The sequence below is a fragment of a genome, unplaced genomic scaffold (assembly GCF_019419815.1).
Source record: "Pyrus x bretschneideri cultivar Hongxiangsu unplaced genomic scaffold, Pyrus_bretschneideri_v1 Contig13, whole genome shotgun sequence".
NCBI classification, from domain to species: domain Eukaryota; kingdom Viridiplantae; phylum Streptophyta; class Magnoliopsida; order Rosales; family Rosaceae; genus Pyrus; species Pyrus x bretschneideri.
The window spans coordinates 356247-379281 of NW_025999424.1; the positions used below are offsets into that span (position 1 = coordinate 356247).

Consider the following 23035-nt stretch of genomic DNA (forward strand, 5'->3'; position numbering starts at 1 on the left):
TACCTAAAACCTGGAGGAGCGCAAAACAGAAAACTAGAGTGGGCAAAAACAAAGTTTGTTTTTCAAACCATTTCAATATCAAGTAATAACCCCTCTCTATATAACCCGTATGCTTTCCAAAAAATATTATATGTACTCGTAACTCAAATCATGCTCAAAACGATAAAGCTCAACTATGCCATGCCAGAAGAATGCCGTGTCAGAATATCTAAACAATTAGTACACGCATCAAGCAGGTGAGATAAAACAAATCATAATATGCCAGTGATACTAATTAGTCAGTCGGAGTCACCTAAAGTGACATGTACGGCTGAAACTATAGCTCATCAACCACTATCCTACACACGAGTCGGAACCACCTAAAGTGGTATGTACGACAAGCTAGGTGTAAATAAATACGCTCTAGTGCTACAATCACGTGAAGGCTGTGCGACTATGAGTCGGAACCACCAAAAGTGGTCTATACGACAAGCTGGCACCTGCCTTGGATCCAAGGTGAGTGTACAGTGCGGGAGGTGAACGATCATGTGAAGACTAGGCCCTACTCTGGTAGAGCATAATCACCAAGGTGCAGGAATGTAAGCTATAACTCAATCTCAACAACACCACATCTATCACTAACAATATACTCACCTGACTTACCTGAGCATTCGCGGTACCAAAGCATACACATATGCAACTACTAATGCATAAGTAAATATGCAAACACTTATGCATGGCATTTTAAAACATATAAACATTTAATTGCATTTTCTGGAAAAATTCTCAAGTATATAGATATATACGGAAAACCAAAAACCCACTCACTGATACGTAGAAGGGTCGTAAGCCCTGAGCCTCGCGTGGCTGCGCTCGCCCTCCGGATAGTCCTCACCTATATGCGAAACAACTATAAAAACGTCAATTTAACGCACATAACCAACCTTAGATAATAACTTCTCATACATTGCTCAATTGAGGTGTTTGAATATACCAACGTGATCTACTCAATCCCACGAACATCTCCATATTTTTAAAATAATTTTCTGACATTCCACGAGCCGCCACGCACGGACACGTGCCTGGCACATGTGTGGAACCCTAACGGCGTTAGGGAATATTCCGTTAAAACCCTAACAGACGTTAACGGGCGTTACCTGATGCCGTTAAAATATTCTGTTAACTCTAACGGAATATTCTACTCTTTCTCCGGTGAGCCTCGCCAGTCGCTGTCGTCCGCCGCCATCTCCAATCGAATTCTCGCCAGAAAACTGGAAAAACTTCAAACCTTAGTATCTTCTTCAATTCTCAAGCAAATTCCATGAAATTTGTACCAAAATGAAGCTTACAACAAGTAGAACAAAACTTTACCACTTTGGGGACCCAAAACCAACATAATCTTGCCGAAAAACCTCACGATATTCCAGCCAAACCTGCAACTCCTTGAAACTGGGCTTCCTGACGTCCAAAACACTTCAAAATTGTTCCCCGAGCTTCGTGATAAGGTTCTAAAGCTCCCTAGAACCTTAAAAACTTCTAAAAACCTCACGATCACGTGTGCATGAACAGTGCACGAAAACTGGGTTCCTTGGTTCTCGGATTTTTGAAGGTTTCACGTCAATTTAAGGGTATGGAAGAGCTCCTAAGCTCACAAGGAACACAAAAGTAAACTCCTCGACATCGATCCGTGAAAGTAGAAGGTAGTTTGAAGTTCGTCCGTACCTTTGCAAAGGAAATGGAAGAAACTAGAAGAAAATTTGAGAGAGAAGGGAGAGAGGAAAGGTCCACGGGTGTGTGTGTGGTGTGTGGTCCAATTGAGTTCACAACCAAAAACAAAACAAACCAAACACCCTACAACACAAAATACGTCCAGGGGCAAAATCATCTTTTCACACTAACGGTACAAAAATTCGGGACGGGCTGTCACATTTGCTCTTACATTAGGGCTCCATGCACACGCAATTGCTTTCTTTGTGCTTCCACGTCGAGTTTTTTCCTACAACTTGAGGAGTTTTGTGTGCCTAATGACTTGTTTTATTTAGTTTTTACACTCCTTTTATTTACAAGAATAAGAAAGATTTGAACTCGAGTACGGGAGCCACAACTAGTTTGCCCAACCCAAGTTTAGATAAACTTTTTTATTCGTCTCACATATATAAGGTATGTATTGTTTGGAAAAGAAAAAAAGAATCAAATATGAAAAGGAGAAATTGAAGAAGTATTGATCGATTAAATCAAGTTGGTTAGAATAGTGTGTGATTTCTCATTTTACTCTTAAATTCAAATCTCTTCGTATAATTTTTTGAACAATGAACCAAATTATAATAAGAAATTAATAAGAAAATGAACGGAATTATGGGAGTTCAATGTGATGGTAATAAGATATTTTTAATATTTGTAACGTGTTAAAAAAGTGTTTTACTCGTCCAATAAATGATTGACAAATATATAATTTGTTGAAAAATCCACATCGGTATATTGAGAAAACAATTTGCAATCCTTTAGAATTATACGGTTCTATTTCTAATTATACAGATTATTTTTAAAATAAGCCCTATTAGTATAACAATTGATCCATCTTTCTTAAACTTTGACAAAATTTATTACGTAAGAGAATGTGTCAATGATAAGGGTGAAGATGCATTGCATGACGTGTAACCACGGTAAGCTTATCTGATAACTTAAACTAATAAGAATTAGCCCAATAATCCACTTTCTCCAACAAACATTTCATCTCATCTCAACAGTTGGTGCCAGCAACCATCAATCAATTCACATATGTTCATGTCGGATAGAGATTCTCCTTAGATTTCTTCCACTAAGATCATCGGATCAAGTGATCCGGATCCTTAAAATTTAATCAAACGATTAAAGTTATTATAACTTTTAAAATGGATAATATTTTTAGCCATTCAATCAAATTTTAAAGATCTAAATCACTTGATCCGGTGATTTTGATAGAAGAGATCCGAGATCTCTTTTTGTTCATGTCATCTGCCAAAAATGAGAGCCAATAATTGGGGATCTTGAAGCTGGACTGACTAGGAATGTGTAATATCTAAAATCAATCCACATTATAAAGGTCTCCAAGAGCGTTTGAATTTGTCATTTCCCAATTTGCTGTACGTGCCAGCTTTCCTCTAACTATACCTCCTTTTAGAGAATATCAATCCTGACGTTTCATACCAAAAACCAAACATATATTTTAATTACTTGTGCATATACACGTACACGTAGGCATGCATGTGTGCGTCTTTACCCAACATATGAGTGGGAAAGAACAAGGAAAGAATAAATGTAGTTTACAAAATTACCCTTTAATATTTAGCGGACACTAACCCTGCAGAGTTGGATGGCGACTAAACATGCGTACTATTTGTTGGTATGCATGTTCCATACACATTGAGCTTCCTTTTGATTTGTCACTAAAAGCAAACATTTAGGTATGTTTTGTCACTAAAGCAACGAGTATCTGGTGCCATTCGTCATGGGTTACAGTGGCCATTGGGAACGTACGTACGATTGATGCAGCCATTTTCTTTCTTTTTCACATCTCATATGATCGTACATTATTTTTATGCAGAAGTGGATGGTTTGATTCGTCTTGTTTGGGATTTTAATTAGTTCATGGAATTCCAATGGGGCACTATTTCTCGCATATTGCATGCTTAAATTAATACCGCATTTTCTTCACTTTAATGAATCAGATTCCATCATATATCGATCATGCATGAGAACTTGCTAGCTAGCCATCACTTTTTCATACCCAATAGGCATCATGACATGTTCAATGATCTTTTGTGTCACCCATATCTGACCTCATGTTTTCCATTGGGCTTTTATTTGGGGACATCTGATTGATTGGGCTGCTCAGGCAAGTAAGGCCTGCGTAACTCATGTCTTTAAGCATTTACTCACGTACATGTCTTTATATTATAAACCAGCAAAGGATTTAGCGTTTGATTCGGAGCACAAGTCTCTGTATTCTGTATAAGCTGCTGTATCAGTTAGCTAGCTCGTCAGGGGTTAGCTAGGGTTGGTTGTTTTTCCTTCCTTGGTTTGGTCCTTCTAATACTTAATAAGTTATTGAAAAGGTGTGGAGGGAAGGGAAGGGAAAGGGGTTAGGCTCGGCTTTTGACACAAAATCATCTTCATTAAGAGGTTTTTTCAAGTGCCGGATGTTCAAGTTGTACGTTGATGAGTCAATTTCATATTATATATTTTACTCTATTCTTAGTATACTTTGGTTAATATTTTAGACGAATTTTGATACTTTGAATTGTATTTCTAATATAGGACTTTCGACTTCTTCTGGAGCAAAACATAGCCAAATGGATGAATTTTGGAGTAATTCCAACTGGAGGACATTCGTGAGTCACCTGGCTTGATCGTATCAAAATATCAAATTTTTCTACCAAGCGATGATTTTCTGGTAATAAAATAAAGGAGCATTACGCAATGCTGGAATAGTGACGTTTTGGGCTTAACTTGCGTTTTTGGAGCCCAAGATGACTTCGGATGGGTTCGTGGCCTTCTGAGGATGTGTTCAGAACGTTCTTATCTTTAAAACAAGCTATCTTAGGCCGGATTTGGAGAAGATTTGAGGCTAAAACGTGGTTGAACAATTTTTGTGCAGTTTTTCCTAGTTTAACTAGGACTTTATTTTTTATGTTATTTTATTATTATTTAGTTTCTTAGTGGGAATAAAATACTCGATTGTTAGGCTTTGTGCGCTGGTTTTAGAGAGATATTAAAAGGCATATTTTCTATGATTTCAATTATGAAAATTCGTAACTAATTCCTTTTGCTAGGGCGAAGCCTTGAGCCTTAGCATGAATATGTAATTTTTATTTAATTGCTTGTGATTGATTGCATGCATACTTTGAATTATTGATCACCGTGATTAAAACTATTTAATTGTCTTAATGCCTGATCACCATTAGGATCTTTAGAAAAGTAATTTGATGCACTTTTGGTTGGAAGGTTCCCTGAAATTGATGCTGGCTTCTTGTGATTAATAATTGTAATTTCACTTAAGATGAACACCACGTCTTAAGGGTTGCATGGTTTTTCAAAGGGTTTTCATAAAGCATAATGAGTCTCTCATGTTCAGATTTGATCTGAACGTCCGGACGGGTTGCATGTTAGATATACGTTCTATGTTAGAGGTTCCAAGTAGAATATAAATTAGGAAAACCTAACCTTCAAAGTGGCATGTGTAGATCATAAGTAATTGGTAAAAATACATAGGATTGTTAGGTGATGGTGGAACCCTAGTGCTTTCTTAATTTGATTATTTCCAAAACAGTTTTCTTTCCCTTTCATCTTTAATATTGCAGATTAGTTTATTTTTATTAATTAAATTCGTTTTAATTTAAGTAGGTTATAAAACCAATCATCTCAACTTTCTGCTTTACAATAATTAATTGGAATTAGGTTTGTTTTGAATTATTTAATAATCCCTGTGGAAAACGACCTTGCGAAAACCATTTTATACTACAACAACCTTGTCATTCTTGCAAGTAATATAGGAGTTTTTAACTCGTTTGCGTGTGTGGTAAAATCTCTATCATACGTACTCTATATATCATAATACAAGTGAAAAAAATAATATATTTGTTCATATCTTTCTATTTATTTTATAACAGGTGAAATACCCGCTTAAATACAAGAAACTAGAAAAAATTTCTCATCTCCATCTCTCCAAGCCCTTGTGACTAAATTCCACGTGCTGCTGTTCACATAGAATCATTGATAATCTGATGCTCACTCCACTACCTGCAATGCAGTGCAACCTATAGGTAGGAATATCAAAGTCTATTTTAGTTATATAAATACTTCAAAAACTTACTTCTTGTAGTATCATGAATTTCCCTTCCAAAAATATCATCACAACCTTTGTTTTCATGCCATTTTCGATACACTTGCAAGGCTATAATATCATATTGGTTATTGGACATTATCGAGTTTTTCCAAACCCCTAAAAATCACTGTTAGTCCGCCTTTATAAATGATGATATAAATAAATGGTAAAACCACTTATAGAGGACTAATAACAGTTTCCTTACATGCAGACAAAAGATCTTGTGAAGCTAAAAATTTACATTTTTCATAAAAACCATTAACTATAAGTCAAGATTTTAAATTGGTTTTGCAAATTTTTTGGGAAAGAATACCCATCACAAACCTTGCTAAGCTAATTAAAATTCATGTAGACATTTCAGAGATTTTTCTCACACTAAAAAATCATTTATGGGACCTACTACTCTTTTTACTTGTTATTCATGGTCACATTTTAGAGATTTTCCAAACCCTAGAAATCACTTATGAGACCTAACTTTTTTCATCCATTTTGCTAAGTTGTAATAAAATCGTCACAATCCTTGTTTTCGTGCCATTTCGTCACACTGCAAGCTTTTCTAATTTCATGCTGGAAATCTACATTTTGGCACTGCATTTCTGTAAATTACCGACACCAAATAAATACTTAGGCTTCGATTTTGGTAAGAGCTCTTACAGATTTGAAGGAACGGCATTTGCAGCTGTACTCCCACCACCTCATCACAACACAACGGCTACAACTCTCTCATTCATTCAAAATATTGTTACCCTCTAATCTAAGTCCACACATTATTATAAAATATTGAGGGGCATAGGCATAAAAACCATGACGGTGAATCCGTTCTATGTAACGGCCTGATCCAATAGTACATTGACATGTAAAGAATTGAATCAAGACGAGACATTGAATCTGTAACTTATAAAGTGGAGAGGCTATAAAACAAACAATAGGAATAGCCGATTAGGGGAAGAAGAAGATAAGACGAAGAAAAAGCTGTCTGCCTCTCTCTCTGAGGAGGGGACTGAGAAGTAGAGGAAGAAGAAAGGAGCATTAATGGCAACGACAGAAGCATTAAATATCTGAGAGAGTATATTAATTGCCTGCGTTAATCGCTACAGTGTCTGTTGTCCCTCTTCAGCCTGCCTTCATTGCTCTCCCAAACCCCCTCTCTTTCCCGCTCTCTCCCTATCTCTTATCCTCTGCAACTGCAACCCACCTCTTCCATCGCTCATTTATTGCTCTCTCTCTCTCTCTCTCTCTCTCTGTGTGGCCAGTCCACAATGCCTGTAAAAACATGTCATCCCAGCTGCTTAATTTCCATCCTAGTAAAAAGGCAGTAACTTTCAATTATGATTTAGATAATCTTACTAATGTCTTTGTTGCCTCCTCCTAACTGCAGCTTGTTGAAATCGGAACCCAGCTGCTGAGTTGAACTTGAACTTGACTCGGGCATCTTCCACCTTGAGCTGCCCCATAATGATGAATTGGTAGAATCACTTAAACTTAAGCCTGCTTCTGCTTCTGCTTCTGAAGAAATGCCTTTCATTGCCATCACTTTTGTTGGTATGGAAGGTCTCACTGGTGCCGGTGGTGCTGCACAAACTGGGATCACCGATCTCATTTGAACTGGAGGTGCAAAATTCTTGTGAGGACTTAACCCTCCACTATACATGTAGAATCCACTAGTCTGTCTTTTTGAAATCTTGACACCAGGCGCGGCCTTAATTGGACCGGACAATTCAAAAGCGCCATACTTTCCGGCATTAGACACAGGAAATTGCCTGTATGCAGAACCTGATGAACCAAATATACCACTTGAATTTGAACCGCTAGGACCCTCCTTTACAATACCAAGCCATTCTTCCTCGTCCCTTTGGTGCTGTTCTAATGGAGGTGGTATAACTTTTGAACCTTCCCTCACACTCACTTGTACTGGGATTGGCCTATAATCGGATAATGGCGGATGGGAAGCGGACTTGTCTTTGTTGAGCATTGTAGATGGTGGCAAAATCTTCGAGGTGGTTCGAGGGGGAGGTGGAGGAAGAAGAGATGCTAAAGTGTTCTGCTTTTGAACTGTTGAAACTTGTGGAACCAAATCTGTTAACAGATCTACCAGCCTCGAGTTTTGATTCTGTAGAAAGCTAGTAATACTACTGGATGAAGATGATGACGATGACAACGACGATGACGATCTCACCATTCTTCGCCTTGCTTGAAATGGATCCATCCTCCTCATAAATTGGTTGCTATTATTATTGTTGTTATCATCTCTGGGTTTAAAATTTGAGAGCAACCTTGTCACAACCGCCTGCTCTTCTTCTGCTTCTTTATTTGTGGAAAAACCCAGGTCTGGAATTGCACAAAGATATTACATTTCGTGAAGCAATTGCACAATGCTAATAAAAAAACACAATTAAAACAAAATATGCAGAAAATGTATACATACTTGTTTTCAAGGCAGACCAGGCTGCAATTGCAGCATTCTTCTCTGCTTGCTTCTTGGTTTTGGCCGGCTCGCCGGTAAAATTCATTCCGGCAAGCTCCACGGTACACGTGAAAACCGGGACATGGCCGGGACCTGATCGTACAGTGGTGTATACAGGGAGCTTCAGCCCAGCTCTGTGAGCTGTTTCTTGGAGGAGGTTTTTGTAAATTCCAGTTTCATCCTTCACATTTACATAACATAAAATTCAAGAAAAACACATGCTAATTAATCATTCAACGTAACTTTGGAAACAGAGAGGCTTATGGTGGATGTCAAAGAAAGTAATGAACTTACAAGAACTCTGGCAGTGAGAGACCTGGAAGGGCCTCTGGTGGAGAGCTTATTGAGAGCAACTTCTGCGGCTGCATGCTCCGCCTGTCTCACTGTGGTGCAGTAGGCCGCGCTTTCGAAGATCTCGCGGTTAAAGTTGACGGAAGCTTTGAATCGCGGAGCATGATCCGGTCCTTCTCTGGTGCACGCATAGGAAGGTAAGTTGAAACAGCTTCTCTGTGCAAGCTCTTGCAGCTGGTTCTTATACATCTCCTTCAAAAAAAAAAATCCAAAAAACCCACCAAATCTTCCATAAAACATAATTACAAGGAAAACCCATAATTTCAAATGGCAAAAATAATACAAAAAATGCTAGTTAAATTAGCGGAGAAACTTACATGTAATTAAAAGCAGGATTTTTTAGAGATATCAACAGTTAAAGATGATGAACTAAACTAGTTGTGGGTGACGAGCACATTCCTCAGTCCTACATTGGCTCTTAGTACAAAAGTTTCTAATACTAAATGTCTTCTGAGAGAGATGAGTTGGAGAAGCAGAAGGAGAAGAAAGAGATAAATTGAAATGAAATGGTGAAGTTTTAATTACTAGCAAGTGGTAAAATCTTATTGTACAATGTTCTCAGCACACAGAAAAATCCTTCAGCAGGCAGGCGGAGTATAAAATGTCAAAAAAGCGAAGCTTTAATTACTCTTTAAGTTCCTTTCATTATCTTATTCCTCTTTTTGAGAATTTTTACTAACTAGGGAAACAGGATTCTTTACTGTTATTAATTAAAATCAAATCTTTTCCCGTTATAGAGCACAGTTTTCTAGCAACCGAGATTAAGGAGACTCGGCCAAAATCTAGCTTCTTTGGTTTTTTTTTTTTTTTTTTTTACATTTTTTTGGAACTAGAAAACCAGATTCTTTGTTAATTCAGTAACAACAATGTGCTTTCTCATCGTTTAAAAGTTCGAATACCTAACTGATAACCCTAGGGTCATAGACCATATCTATAAGGTCAAATTACGCAACAGTCCCTGCCGTAATGCACACCAAATTATCAATTTATTTTGTTTTGGGAAAAAGATAAGGAGACTTTAACGAAAAGTTTTCGGAACTGTTCATTTTAATGAAAAATCATATTTTTACATTAAAAAATCAATCCTAATATTATTTATTTTATCCTTATCGTTAAAACTTAAAGTTTTCAAACTCTTTTTATTATTTTTCCTAAAGATAAAGACCATATCATCAACCACATTCTATATGTGCCATCTGCTGTTTATAAACAAATTAACAACAGCAGCACTGAAGTTAGATGTATTAATGCAATTAAACATCACCTTGGTTCCATGGCCCGCGCTTTCTCCGGCCTCCTGGGCATAGCGTTGACCGCCTCCCACGGTTCGTTTGGAGATTCAGATCCTCTCCGCACCAGTGTATCCGAAGCCTTGGGATCAATTGATCATAGTCTTTGGGATAATAATATAGCTATTGGTTGGTGATCTGAATAAGAAAAATATCGTACGGGTGTTTAGTTTATTTGCACCCTTTACGGTACGCTAGCGAAACATTAATCTCAATGATATAGTTTAAACAGCTTTTATTTTATACAGAGCAAACGTGTGGAACTTCATTTCATAATTGCCCGAGTCTCGAAACCAAACTAGAGATTTTGATTTAACCGGAGCCTGTTGGGACCGCTTTTTGGTCCTGTTTGTAATAACATCACGCGATGGTGTAACAATAATTCACAATATAATTGGTGAACCAGAGAGAGAGAGAGAAACTCCACAATGGCAATACAATTAGGAACTAACTAATTCCACAAACGCAATACAAAACAAGAAGGCTCACTCATACAACACACAACTCGTCAACTCCTTTCTAAATTGCACAATGGTCAAACCCAACACCTTACAGTGAAAGTCCCTTCTCCTTATTGCACATAATATTAATGTTGGACTTAAATGGCTGCGCACGAAAACAAACCACCACTCTGCAGGACAATCAAATCTTCCGTGTCACTAGTTTGCTGGTCTGTCGCATTTTGGCTGCCTATGTATGTCGGTTCTCGTTCGTCTAGCCACCGCTGCTACTGCCGCCCATGCGGTTTGGTTCCCCGACTCTAGCTGCTAAAGCAAGAACTTCTGGGGACATTTCCCAACTTCCACTTTTCCTTCCCCAGCTCGATCGCCTGGGATGCATTCCAGCGCGATCCACAGTTTCATCTACTGTCGTCCTTATATCTGGGGATACTTCACTTAATTCACCATCTTTTACATTCACACGATCATTGCCGTTATGCTGCCCGTCGTAATTATCTCCCCCAGCATTCATGTCACCCCACACTGTTTTTCTGCCCATTTCAATGTCATCCACAGCTTTTCCCATATTTGGGCTCATAAAACCCCCACCCCCTGATCGAGGAGGTAACACCGGTTCCCTTGGAACCTTGTCCCTGAAGTTGTTCTTGGACTTGGGAATGGTGGTACAAAATATCTCTTTGAAATTGTCCACCACTCCTTTGTTATACGGGTTGGCTCGCCTATCATATCGATAGCGGAAATTCTCATATGTAGTCTGCAAAAACAATGCCCATAGATATAAGATCACGCTCATGCTAATATATAAATCACACAGATAAAGTTCTATGCTAAAGGGTTGTGACAGTTCAAGAGGGGTCTCCTGACCTGATTTGTACTGATGAGATACAAATGGAAGGCAGTAAGACCACCAACAAACCACATCGATATGAAAGTATAGACTATCAGCACAATAGATGCTGGAGTTTTAATCATTGCTTTCCAAATCGTTGTCTCCTCAGCTTCCATGATCCTTCTAACGTACACCCAGCAGAATGCAAAAACATATATACAAAGAAGAGTTGTGGAGAAGACAAACATGAAGAAGAATCGATAGTTCCTCTGCAACCAAATTAGGGAATGTTCAGATTCATTTTCCTTATACTCATAGTTTCACATATCAAGCATCATTTGAAAGGAGACATCTGAGAAGCCATCATATAAGCAACATGAGTTAATTAAATAAAGCCAAATCAAGAAACATGTATTAACGACATTACATTCTATATTAGTCCTATTAAGTCTTTCACAAGCACGCACATTTAACCAGATAAGCTAAAGCACCTCATGTGACTATGAAAAACGATTGGAAGTCCAGTCTCTTTGTGAATTTCAGGTTGAGATTTATATATTCCAATATTTCATACATTACTACAATTACTATGGTGTATATTACTAAGACCAATACATGCATGCATGCAAGAATGCTTGCATTTGTCTCAGTTCATATTCATTGGCAGAGGAATTAGAATACGAGTCTAATGAAAGAATTACTTACCAGCCCAATACACTGCCCAACCCAGGGACAATGGTGATCGAATCTTTCTACACAGTTGTTGCATATTGAACAGTGGGAGCAGCGAGGAGGTCTATAAAGCATACAAGTATCGCAATACTTGATCTTGACAGAGATTCCATTCACCTCAACTTCTTTGATGCGAGGCAAGCGTAACTGTGGAGTTTGTCCAGCCCCACTTTCTACATTCCCATCAAATCCTTCAGGCTCTGGAGGGTGTGTGTTACGGGGAATTATACCAGGATCTCTTCCAGAGGTTAGCAGGAGGAGAATTAAATCCTGGAAATAGAACATTGTGTGAGCATTTTTCACAAAGTGCAAATACATCGACATTTGTACAGTTATCAACTTATCACTATATGCACCAGCTAATGGGTGCTTTTGAAGGAACAATTTTACTAGAAGCTGCAGAACTTGTTAGAACAACTCTACAAACCTAATTGATTATCAATACATGACTCATCAAGGTAAAAAACTGACTACCAAAATAGACTCCAAAATCTAGTCAGATAGGAGCCTGTCTAAAGTGGTAAAATTTTCGACAGCATAGTGTTACACCAACCAACAAATTGTATTGGTAACAATCACCCTAAGAAAGAGTATCGTACTTAAAGGAAGTGATATGCTCCATGAGGACATGCCACCAACTTATATTGATCCATATCTCATCACAATTTACAAATGCTATCCTCCATAACGTACCATGTTCCTCCCTAATCTCTTTAACTAGAGGCTAGCATTTTTAAAGTGCAGTCCAACCAATGTAAGTTTACACTCTTTCAACTAACGAAAACTATAGGAAACTTACCACTACCATTTGGAGCATGCCAAACAGTCCTATCACAACATACGACCCACACTCCATCCCAATGCAAGACACTCAAATACTACATATATGTACACACACAGAGAGACACACATGTAAACATACACCAAGAGAGAGAGAGAGAGAGAGAGTTCCCTTCGACATAACCTAGCAGATTTTCTGGCAAAATATAAAATTCCTTTACACAAATAAGTTGTGTGGGAATTGGAAAGAGAACTCACATAAACAGTGAATACAACAGCGACAGCCATTATGAATATTCCCAAGTGATGTGAGTAATGATCCATCAACTTTCTGGCAACAAAGATGCAGAATATTGTGACAGGAGCAACAATCAGAAATATGGTCAGCCCCAACGATCTTACATCTGGTCCAAAAACAATCCTCCCCTGAAGGAAAAATATCTGCAAACAAGCAAATACAATACATTTATGTAATTTTCGACAATGCCATTCATGACAAAGCAAGCTACTGCCCTGCAAACCACAATCTGAATTCTAAAAGCAAAAAGCTTGACATCCCTGTACTTGTAAAACATTAGCTTTATGTTCATCAAACTATAAACAAACACAACCGATCCTTTAATTCCATGTTGATCAACATAAACTTGGTGGAATTCATCATTATCCTCGCTTTCGTCTCAAATGTATATGCAATATCTCATTTTTACATCTTTTCTTTGTTACCTTCAAATTCCTCACAGGGGCAAAATAAGAACTTTAATTATTTGACAAAAACATTATCCAAAAATAGATATTTGAAAGAAAAAAGGCAAAAAATTGCGAAATAGTAAAAACCTAACAATGGAAAATGCATGACCGAAACCATAATCTATGAAGTTCTTAAACTGAAATTATTCCGGAAAAAAAAAATCTAGCAGAAATGAAACAAGAAAGAAATCTGAGCAGGCGAAAGAGAGAAGACGAAAAAGGAGGATAAAAATGAACTCACATTGCTGCCCTTCCAATTCTGGTAGACCCGCAAATCAGCGGCGGCACCGGCGGATCCGGAAGCCGGATCCGATCGCTGCGGTGGAGGCACCACGTACATCGCTTCCTCGCCGCCAACAACAGCTCTCTCAGCTTCAGCTCAGCAAGATCGTGCTCGCTGGATTCTCGATACAGCAATGTCGATTCTACTCTCTAGTAGTCGCTTTAGACTCAGGCCCGGACTCCGAAGCAGAAATAACGGAAAAGAGGAGCTGAAGCGGTCGATGTGGTCTGAGTAAAATGCTAATGGGTCGGGTTCCGGCGAGCCGGGCGGCAAGGCGCGTGGGCGGGTGGGGTTGAAGCTAAAGGAGCAAAAGGGTTTTTCATCATCCTTTTTGTTATCAGCAGCAAGAGCCGAAAGAGAGAGAGAGGGAGGGGTTCGCTCTATCACTGCTGTGTGTCTGTGCTTTACAGGGGGGATAGGCTGACGTGTCGTGATTTTATTGGGCTGGGGGGCTTGGGGCTGGACCACACCTGGACCAGAGAATATGTGAAGGGGCTTCGCTTCTGGTCCGGTTTTTGACGATAAATTTTTTATTATGATCGGAATATCCGGGTAAATCACGTGTTTTTATATAAATAGAGAGAAATTTTATTTTTTAAATTATTAATTTTTTAACATATATATTTTGTTATTTATATAATAATACGTGACGTATCACTTGTGTACTGGTCACACACGAGTATTTGAGCCCTTTCATTGTGTTTGGTTGAGTGAAGAATTAGCTTTGAGCTATTAATTTACTTTTGTGTTTACCTGAAAAGGTGTCTAAAGTTTATGAGAGCATTTTGCTCATCATTATTTAATGTAGTATATGATCATCATTCTATTTATCATTATTAGATGAATTTGAATTTCGAAATTCGAGTAATTGATAAACACAAATCTCAAAATTCAAACTTATATAACGGTAATAAATAAAATAATGAACATACAACAGATTAAATGGTGATGAGCAAAAAATGCTCTCAAAGTTTATATGGCCATTTTAAATCGTTATTAGACCGACATCTAGAATCCCAGTTAATTTAACCTAACTTACTCTGTTCTATTTAATGAATTAGACAATCAAACATCAGTCAAATAAGAAAATAAAAGTGCTGAGTGGTTGGATTCCTCTTCTTCATTGACAAAAAGCGGACAGAAAATATAAAAACTAAATCTTGTAAAAAATTATATTCATAATAAATTGTATTGATACCTATGTTTGAGTAGGACAATATGAATTTTTTTCCTGAGCAGTTCCATCAACATTGTTTTGATGCCTACACGTTGTGTAGTGGCCTTTTGCTACATTACGCTTTACGCATCACATATAACTAAAAACAATAATTTTTCAAAGAATAATACTTGGCTGCTTTCAAAATTGCACGTTGCTGATTTATAAAACTTTGTGTTTATAATTAAGATCGTTATTTTTTACAAAGATAAATTTTACAGTGTAATTTGTATATAATATAAACAATTTTGATAATAAACAAAAATCTATAAGATTTGAACATGAAGAATTTTATATAAGAGTTCGTCCTCAGTAGCTAAATATTGTTGTTTCTCAAATCTCAATTAAAAAACTCAGAACCATTTGTAATTCACAAAATGCCTTTGGAGCATTAAGCTCATATAAAATAATTGGAATTTATTAAGAATGACATCTTTGTTGGAAAAAGAAATGAAGATTTTGTCTGCCGTTCTGGCATATTGTTTCTTAACAACGAGAATCTCGGAAATTTTCTAATCATATATGTTCATCGTATATCGTGCGGTTAATTTTTTTCATATAATGTTTATATTTAATTTTACATAAAAAGATTTACAATAATTTTTTGTCGCACGATATACGATGAACGGATACGATTGGAGGATCTCCTAGATCCTCACAAAGAGAATTCGGAGAGGATCCTCGTTCGTTTCTTAAAACAAGATTAGAAGGAGATGTTGCAACACTTGTCATGTCATGGCGATGGTGGTAATGTATGGTGTCCTCCACAACTCCAATGCTCATTTCATTTTTTCACTAGTTGAGCATTTTCAAGTATTTTTTATATAAATGTTACGGTTACCAAGGTGTGATTTCTTGTTTACTTAAAAACTATAGGGTTAATGACAAAAAACTACCTCAAGTATAGGTCAAATGACACTTTCATACCTCATCTTTTAAAATTGACAATGTCATACCTCATCTTACGAATTTGTGTCAATGTTATACCTTCCGTTAGCTTGGCCGTTTATTTCTCAGTTAAATGCTGACGTGGTTTGATCCGAGACCCATTTTTATTAAAAAATTAATAAAAAAATTATTAAAAACAAAAAAAATCATTTAATATTATTTAAATATTAAAATAATAAAGACCCATTTTTTTTTCTTCTCTCTTCTTCTTCTTCTTCTTCTTCTGCAGGGGGACGAACTGGGCTTTTTTTTTTTTTTTTTTTTTTTTTTTGTTCTTCTCTCTTCTTCTTCTTCCCTCTTCTTCCCTCTTCTTCTTCTTCTTCTACTTCTGCAGGGGGACGAACTGGGTTTTTTTTTTTTTTTTTTTTTTTCTTTTTCTTCTCTCTTCTTCCCTCTTCTGCAGGGGACGAACTCGATTTTTTTTTTTCTTTCTTTTTCTTCTCTCTTCTTCTTCTCTTCTTCTTCTTCTTCTTCTTCTTCTGCAGGGGGCGAATTGGTTTTTTTTTTTTTTTTTTTTTTTTTTTTTTTTCTTCCCTCTTCTTCTTCCCTCTTCTTCTACAGGGGGACGAACTGGGTTTTTTTTTCTTTTTTCTTCTCTCTTCTTCTTCTTCCCTCTTCTTCTTCTTCTTCTTCTTCTTCTTCTTCTTCTTCTGTAGGGGGACGAACTGGGTATTTTTTTTTTTTTTTTTCTTCTTCTTCTTCTCTTTCTTCTGCTTCCCTCTTCTTCTGCGGGTTAGGTTGGGGGGGGGGGTGGGGTTGGGTGGGAGGGGACGGGTTTGCTGCTGTTTTTTTTTTTTTTCCTTCTCTCTTCTTCTTCCTCCCTCTTCTTCCCTCTTCTTCCCTCTTCTTCTTCTTCTTCTGCAAGGGACGAACTGGGTTTCCATTGTTTTTTTTTTTTTTTTTTTTTTGTGTTTCCTTCTTCTTCCTCATCCTTTCTAGGTTGCAGGGGGTTGAGTTGTGGTGGGGGGAGGGGGGATGAACTGGGTTTGGTTTGGTTTGGGTTTTTTTTTTTTTTTTTTCTCTTCTTCTTCTTCTTCTTTCTCCTTCTTCTTTTCTGGGTTGCTGGGTTGCAGGAAGATGATGGGGAAGAGAGAGGGGGGAGATGCACGAAAGGAGAGGGAAGATGATGTCTAATGTTTTTTATTTTTTTATGTACTTTTTTATTATTATTTTAATATTTAAATAATATTAAATGATTTTTTTTGTTTTTAATAATTTTTTTATTAATTTTTTAATAAAAATGGGTCCCGGATCAAGCCACGTCAGCATTTAACTGAGAAATAAACGGCCAAACTAACGGAAGGTATAACATTGACACAAATTCGTAAGATGAGGTATGACATTGTCAATTTTAAAAGATGATGTATGAAAGTGTCATTTGACCCATACTTGAGGTAGTTTTTTGTAATTAACCCAAAACTATATGGTTAAATATGTGAACAATGTTTATGAGTTAACAATTAAAAAAAATGTGAAGGAATGAACACCGAAAACCTAAACTCATAGTATAACACCATATAATTGATCTAACCAGTTTTATTCGGTAATATTAATTTTTTGTGTTTAAATAGCATTACTGTTAAACTTTTTCAAAAGTAAATAGAATTGTCGGTATATAGAAATGTTGGCCCTTTTCTTTTCTGGATGGAAATCGAAATGCTAAAAGTCCTAATAGGGGCATGCATTTAGGAAAGAGGAGGAGGAGGATTTGTTTCAACTTTTGCTTCGTCTTTCTAAACTTTAGGGGATTCAATGTCAAATCGGAAAAAAAGAAAGAAAAAAAGAATCTCTCCTTTTGCTTTATGCTTTATAATTCCATTTTCCTTTGCTGATCAGGAATGGATGGCCAAGCATGAATGGATGGTCAAGTGGATTTGCTCTCACAAGTCAAGTTGCAAACCCTTTGCCCTCCTTTGGCTCTTTGGATTCGATCGGAAATGTTTAAGTATATAGAATTAAGACGTACTGAAAGTAGAGCTGACCGATATTTTATTTTAAGAAAATTAGAAGAGAATTAGATACTGAAGAACAAAAAAATCAAGAAAATGAGATATTTGTTTCGATCAAATAAAAGATTGATGGATTCTTTGCTGTAAAGTCGATCGTAGATGAGATGAACAAGCAACATCAAAAAAATCAGACTGTTAGGTAAGTGGGAAATCCATGGTGATTGCCATGAACGATGACCCCATGCTTCCTGCACGAAAATCCATGATGGTTGCATGCAGTTTCAGTTGCACTGTTGCAGCTGCACATTTAAACTCCATCCAACGTTGGAATTTGGACGACAAGGCCATGTGTGATGTGTGTCTGCCTTCTTCCTAGTTCCTACTCATCATTATACTAAATGTATTATATAAACACAAGGTGCAATCATGCTCCATTCTCCTTTGCTTAATACCACTATTCTAAAAATCTTCGTCTAGGTGTTAGGTGGCTAGCCATCGTCCTGATTAATGACTAGGCATTTGAAAATTAAGAAATGACGTATAGACCTACTGAGGTGCCCGCCTAGACTACCTAGGCACCCAGGCACCCGCCTAACCCACCCAAGCACCTGCCTATGTTGTGACTCACTTAAACAGAAAATAGATAACTTTCATTTTGCAATTTATTTTTTGTAATAAATTGTAAGAGACTTGTTTAATACTTAAATGAACACACATTATATGATTGCTTCTCATGTTTTCATTATGTTCTTTAGCTCATAATATATATGTCATTATATTATGTAGTTTATGATGAAATTATATATATATTAAGTATAAATAAACACTTATTTACACGAAATATAATATATTTAATTAAATCCACCTAGTCCGCCTAGGCGCCCGCCTAGACCCCGCCTAACCGTTTAGGCGCTAGGCTTCAGCCCGCTACCCGACTAGCGCCTAGCGTCTTCTAGGAGGAGGCTTAATACATACTTAAAACTTTAAGATTATTGCTACAAAGACCACGTATTTATACTACATTAGTATATCATCACATTATTGCTATATTTAGTTAAATAGTCCACAGAATTCAACGAGTACAAAATGCTGGTGCATACAATGTTTTGGTGCATAGTAAAACAATGTGTACAAGCGTAGGTTTGACTAGTGTATACAACTATACGTTATTAACTTATTTACATCTAAGTTGGAAGCTTTTTCGTAGAACTCCAAGGCATGTCATGCTTCGGTGTATAGCCATAAAAGTTGCAGACGTGCGTTAGACCAAGTATCATTTTGATGAAAAGAACCACCATATACAATACAAGTTGAGCACCACATATGGTCTGTTGGAATTTGAAAGAGAGTGAAAATCAGAAACGTTATTATTCTTGTGAAATGTTAAAGCCGGCTATGCTTTTGATGGTGATAGAACAATGGCGAAGCCTTTCCGTTGACACTGGTAGTAAAAAGATGACGGTGAAGCTTTCGGCGGCAGCCGGCGCTGCAACTACCTGAGCAACAGTTCGACCAAGAGGTGCTTGCTAGAAGTAGAATAATATGAGAAATAACGTGTAATGTGCATGAACGAAATGACTGTTAACCACTACAAAAGGAACGGAATAGTTTTCTCAACCACCTTCCTTGAACTACAAAAAGACTGAAGATGATTTTCGTCGATCGTGCCAAAACCGGATAACTCAATCCCGTACTCCGCCAGCCTCTTGATATCCCTTGGAAGCGGGGATTGCCAAAGACCATCCCACCAAGCCGGAGGGAGAAGTGGCGTGAAAGCACACTGATTGAGCTGGCTATGGCAACCGAGCGGACCAGCAAATCTGTTCCACACATGCCCCCAACCAATCTGAAACCTTAGACCTTCTCTCAGCAAATCACCTTGGAAGCTGCTTAAGAATGCAAAACTTGAACCAGTTGGGACGTTGCCTGAGAAAGAATAGAACGAACATTAGAACACTTTTCGGCAACATTTGTTAGCAGAGAGGACTCGGGCACTGTATGTATGTACCAAGATTGTTTGCTGCAGCCAGTGCCGCAATTAACTGAGCATAGGTAGTCCCAACACGCCTGTGAGCCCCGGAAACAACAGCATGTTTTGCACGCGATGCAAGAAAGAAGTCCACAAAAGCAACCCATCTAGGCGCTGGGCCCCAATCCTTCACTCTAAAATCTAAACTGTGCAATCCTTTACGGCCATCGGATATATTTCCTTTGAATAGTTCATAATCAAAATGAATAACCTAAGATGCACAAACGAATCAGATACGAAAGAACAGAGTTAGATTGCTAAAGAATGTGTAATAAAAGAGACTTTCAAACAATTTAACTCAATTAAGTGAAAGAAATTAAGGTTGCATTCCCGAATCTTGATTACAGATTTTAAAAGGACAAAGTTCCTTCAGTTATTAATTTCATGAGTGATATACTATGCTGAATCGCTGATCATGCAATTAGATTTTGGATATTCCACAGACAAAGCATATTACCTCTGCAAATCTACTTATATTTGGAGTAATACTTTTCACAAGAGAGGGATTATCTGACACTAGCACCACCCTAGGTCTTGGGGACTTGCCAAGATTGTGCATGGATTTTTTTATGCAATTCACTGCTGCCTGTGCAGCTCTCACAGACCTGAAATACAGGAGGCAAAACATGTGTCATTGATTAAATTCATAGGGAGAATACATGGCGTTTCTCTGTGTGTGTGTGTGCAGCGCATGCAAGCTTTCTAATGCCAGTTTGATGGTTTACTTCCAATGACTACATCGTTGAGCATGCTTCGGAAAATGTATCAACTAACAGGGGAAGCTTAACGATAATAAAACTTCAAAATGAATTGGCCACAACTATCAAGAAAAACCAAAGGTATTTGTTAATTGCCAACATTAGAAATTCTTATCAACCTTTCACAAAGCTACATCCATTTCTGTAATATCCACTGCTTTAACAGGATTAAGATGTCCTACCTCATCAACCCTATATTTCTGAACCTTGCACTTAATATAATCAAGGAATGAATTAAAAGGGAGGTTGTGTTACTTATTCATGAGCATTCGCATGTGCAGTGAAATATCAGGTTCCGCTCCACCAAGAGCCCAATTGACTGCTTCCTGAACATCCACAGAAGGGGTTATAAGCACTCTCATCAGCTCCCCAAATACATTAGGCCGAGAATGGAGATCCTCTGGCTTCCCAAATAAAGTAGAAGCAGCATTCCTCATCTCAGGGTGGATATTCTTCAAGAAAAACTGGGCTGCCACAGCATCATTCGTCCCTTGGAACCTGCATTTTTAACATTAACAATCATGTGACGATATCCAATGACGACGAGTTAGGGGAAAGATCACAACACTTTTATCACTTTACCATATAATGGGTTGCTTCCATTCTATCCAGTTGCTACAAAGAACATTGGTCTGTGCCGGCTTCTCAAAGTCATCACTTCTCATAACCAGTTGCCTTCCATACTTGTTTGCACATTTATTAAGTCTCCAAAGATGCTTAATTTCTCTGATGGTGAAGGAAAAATTGGAATAGGAAATGTAATCCTCAAAAGGGAATTTTCCCCTGCAACAAGCAACACCAATATAAGCACAAAGAAAATGTATATATTGCTGCAACTTAATATGCTTTAGCGGTAAGCGAAATGACCAGCTATTTCTAACAATTCAGGTTGCAGCAGGAAGAACACTACTATGAAATACAAAAAAAAGAAAGGCTTGAGGAAAGAACCAATATGCCTGGTTTGACCAATGATCAGGGACCGGTTCAACATTATACTCAACGCTGCACCACTTAAGATTTTGTACATTTCGTTCCCGAAACCCGCCTCTGATGCTTTACCCATCACAAATCCGTGCCGACAAAACAGTTCCGGTGGAAGATTTCTTACCCTGGAAGCACCTGAAATTGAATGAACTGCATGAGCTTCCTTCACCTAAATGTTCTACTCAATAACTCACAGCTTCTACACTCTAACTCAAAAGTATGATGCCATCAAGTTTGACAAACGCAAATAAGAAATCAATAATCACGTCCACTAAAAGCAGAAAACTTATTATGTAAAAGTGCTTTCGAAATCAGCGGAAAAATGAGAGTAATAATACCATTCAAGTCAAAGTGATGCTGAATAAACTTCCTGACTCTGAGACTCTCCTCCCAAAACCCTCCTCCTTCGAACTCCTTTCCCATCTCCTCCACCGTCGCGCACAAGCTCGAATTTCGCTTACTCTTGCTCTGCGGCTCCGTCTCCAGCTCAACTCCGCCGCCGTTTTCAGACTCCGAATCCAAATTTCCAATCTGCATATAGAAATCGGGGCTCGTCGGAGGATCGACTTGTCGTAAGTTGAGCATCAACAGCCCCGTTCCAGCACACAACGCACAGACTATCAGAATTGATCCGACGGACACCCGCCTCCTTCGCCAAACGCCATAGCTCATCTTTTCCTTCATCTTTTTTCGTTTTGTCTGTGTGTCGGTGAATGGATATGGATCTGGAAGCCACAGATCGCTCGCTTCGTCGTCGTCCAGCTCAACTGAACAAGCTCACTCGCAGTGACTGATTCAGACACAATACAAACAGAATGGATGTTGGTTGGGCTTGGGCCAAATTTTAATGTACCCTGCATTTTCTAAGGCCCGCAGCCCACTATCAATAAGTCCGATGGGAATATCATGCATGTCAACTTATAATTTTGGGCTAAGTGCTTTTACACCTTTCATATTTTAGTAATTGTTAAAGTTAGATCGTAAGGTTTCAATTTTTTCACTGTGTCGTGAGAGTTTGGAATTTATATACATATACATGTATATATATGTTCTGACAGTTTAACTATAAGTTAGGATCTTAAGACACATTTTGACCTACATTTTTATAGTTTCCATTCCATAATCATTTTCAAGGATCTGAACAGTCTATATTTCAATTCATATTAATGGATTATCTTTGTAAAAAAAAAAAAAAAAAATTAGACAAATCCAAAAATATTAAGACATTCATTTTTACTGAAGAAAATATACGAGTACTGTTCTACAAAAAAAACATTAAATGTAATCCAACGATCATATGATTTCTGAATGGGATGATTTTTAGTACACATGACCATTTTGTGAAGAATTAAAAGTTTACGCCCATTTTCAAA

The 23035-nt window shown here is 37.7% G+C and overlaps 3 protein-coding genes across 3 annotated transcripts; all 3 read right to left on the minus strand.

Annotated features, from left to right (window-relative positions):
- Positions 1-6459: 6459 nt before the first annotated feature.
- Positions 6460-9248, minus strand: LOC103936101 (double-stranded RNA-binding protein 3-like). The gene is made up of 5 exons (XM_048578796.1): positions 8975-9248; positions 8601-8849; positions 8268-8487; positions 7190-8170; positions 6460-7105 (listed from the first exon to the last, which is right to left on the minus strand). Exons 2-5 carry the CDS (start codon positions 8844-8846, stop codon positions 7050-7052), a joined length of 1503 nt encoding a protein of 500 aa, XP_048434753.1. The 5' UTR covers positions 8847-8849; positions 8975-9248; the 3' UTR covers positions 6460-7049.
- Positions 9249-10319: 1071 nt separating this feature from the next.
- Positions 10320-14133, minus strand: LOC103966564 (probable protein S-acyltransferase 7). The gene is made up of 5 exons (XM_009379736.3): positions 13737-14133; positions 13007-13189; positions 11942-12238; positions 11272-11505; positions 10320-11161 (listed from the first exon to the last, which is right to left on the minus strand). The coding sequence occupies exons 1-5, from the start codon at positions 13833-13835 to the stop codon at positions 10661-10663; spliced, it is 1314 nt and encodes a 437-aa protein (XP_009378011.2). The 5' UTR covers positions 13836-14133; the 3' UTR covers positions 10320-10660.
- A 5019-nt stretch (positions 14134-19152) lies between these two features.
- On the minus strand, positions 19153-22359 carry LOC103936103. Its single transcript, XM_009345937.3, has 7 exons — positions 22001-22359; positions 21635-21797; positions 21261-21461; positions 20934-21176; positions 20378-20525; positions 19900-20131; positions 19153-19817 (listed from the first exon to the last, which is right to left on the minus strand). The coding sequence occupies exons 1-7, from the start codon at positions 22344-22346 to the stop codon at positions 19480-19482; spliced, it is 1671 nt and encodes a 556-aa protein (XP_009344212.2). The 5' UTR covers positions 22347-22359; the 3' UTR covers positions 19153-19479.
- Positions 22360-23035: the final 676 nt, after the last annotated feature.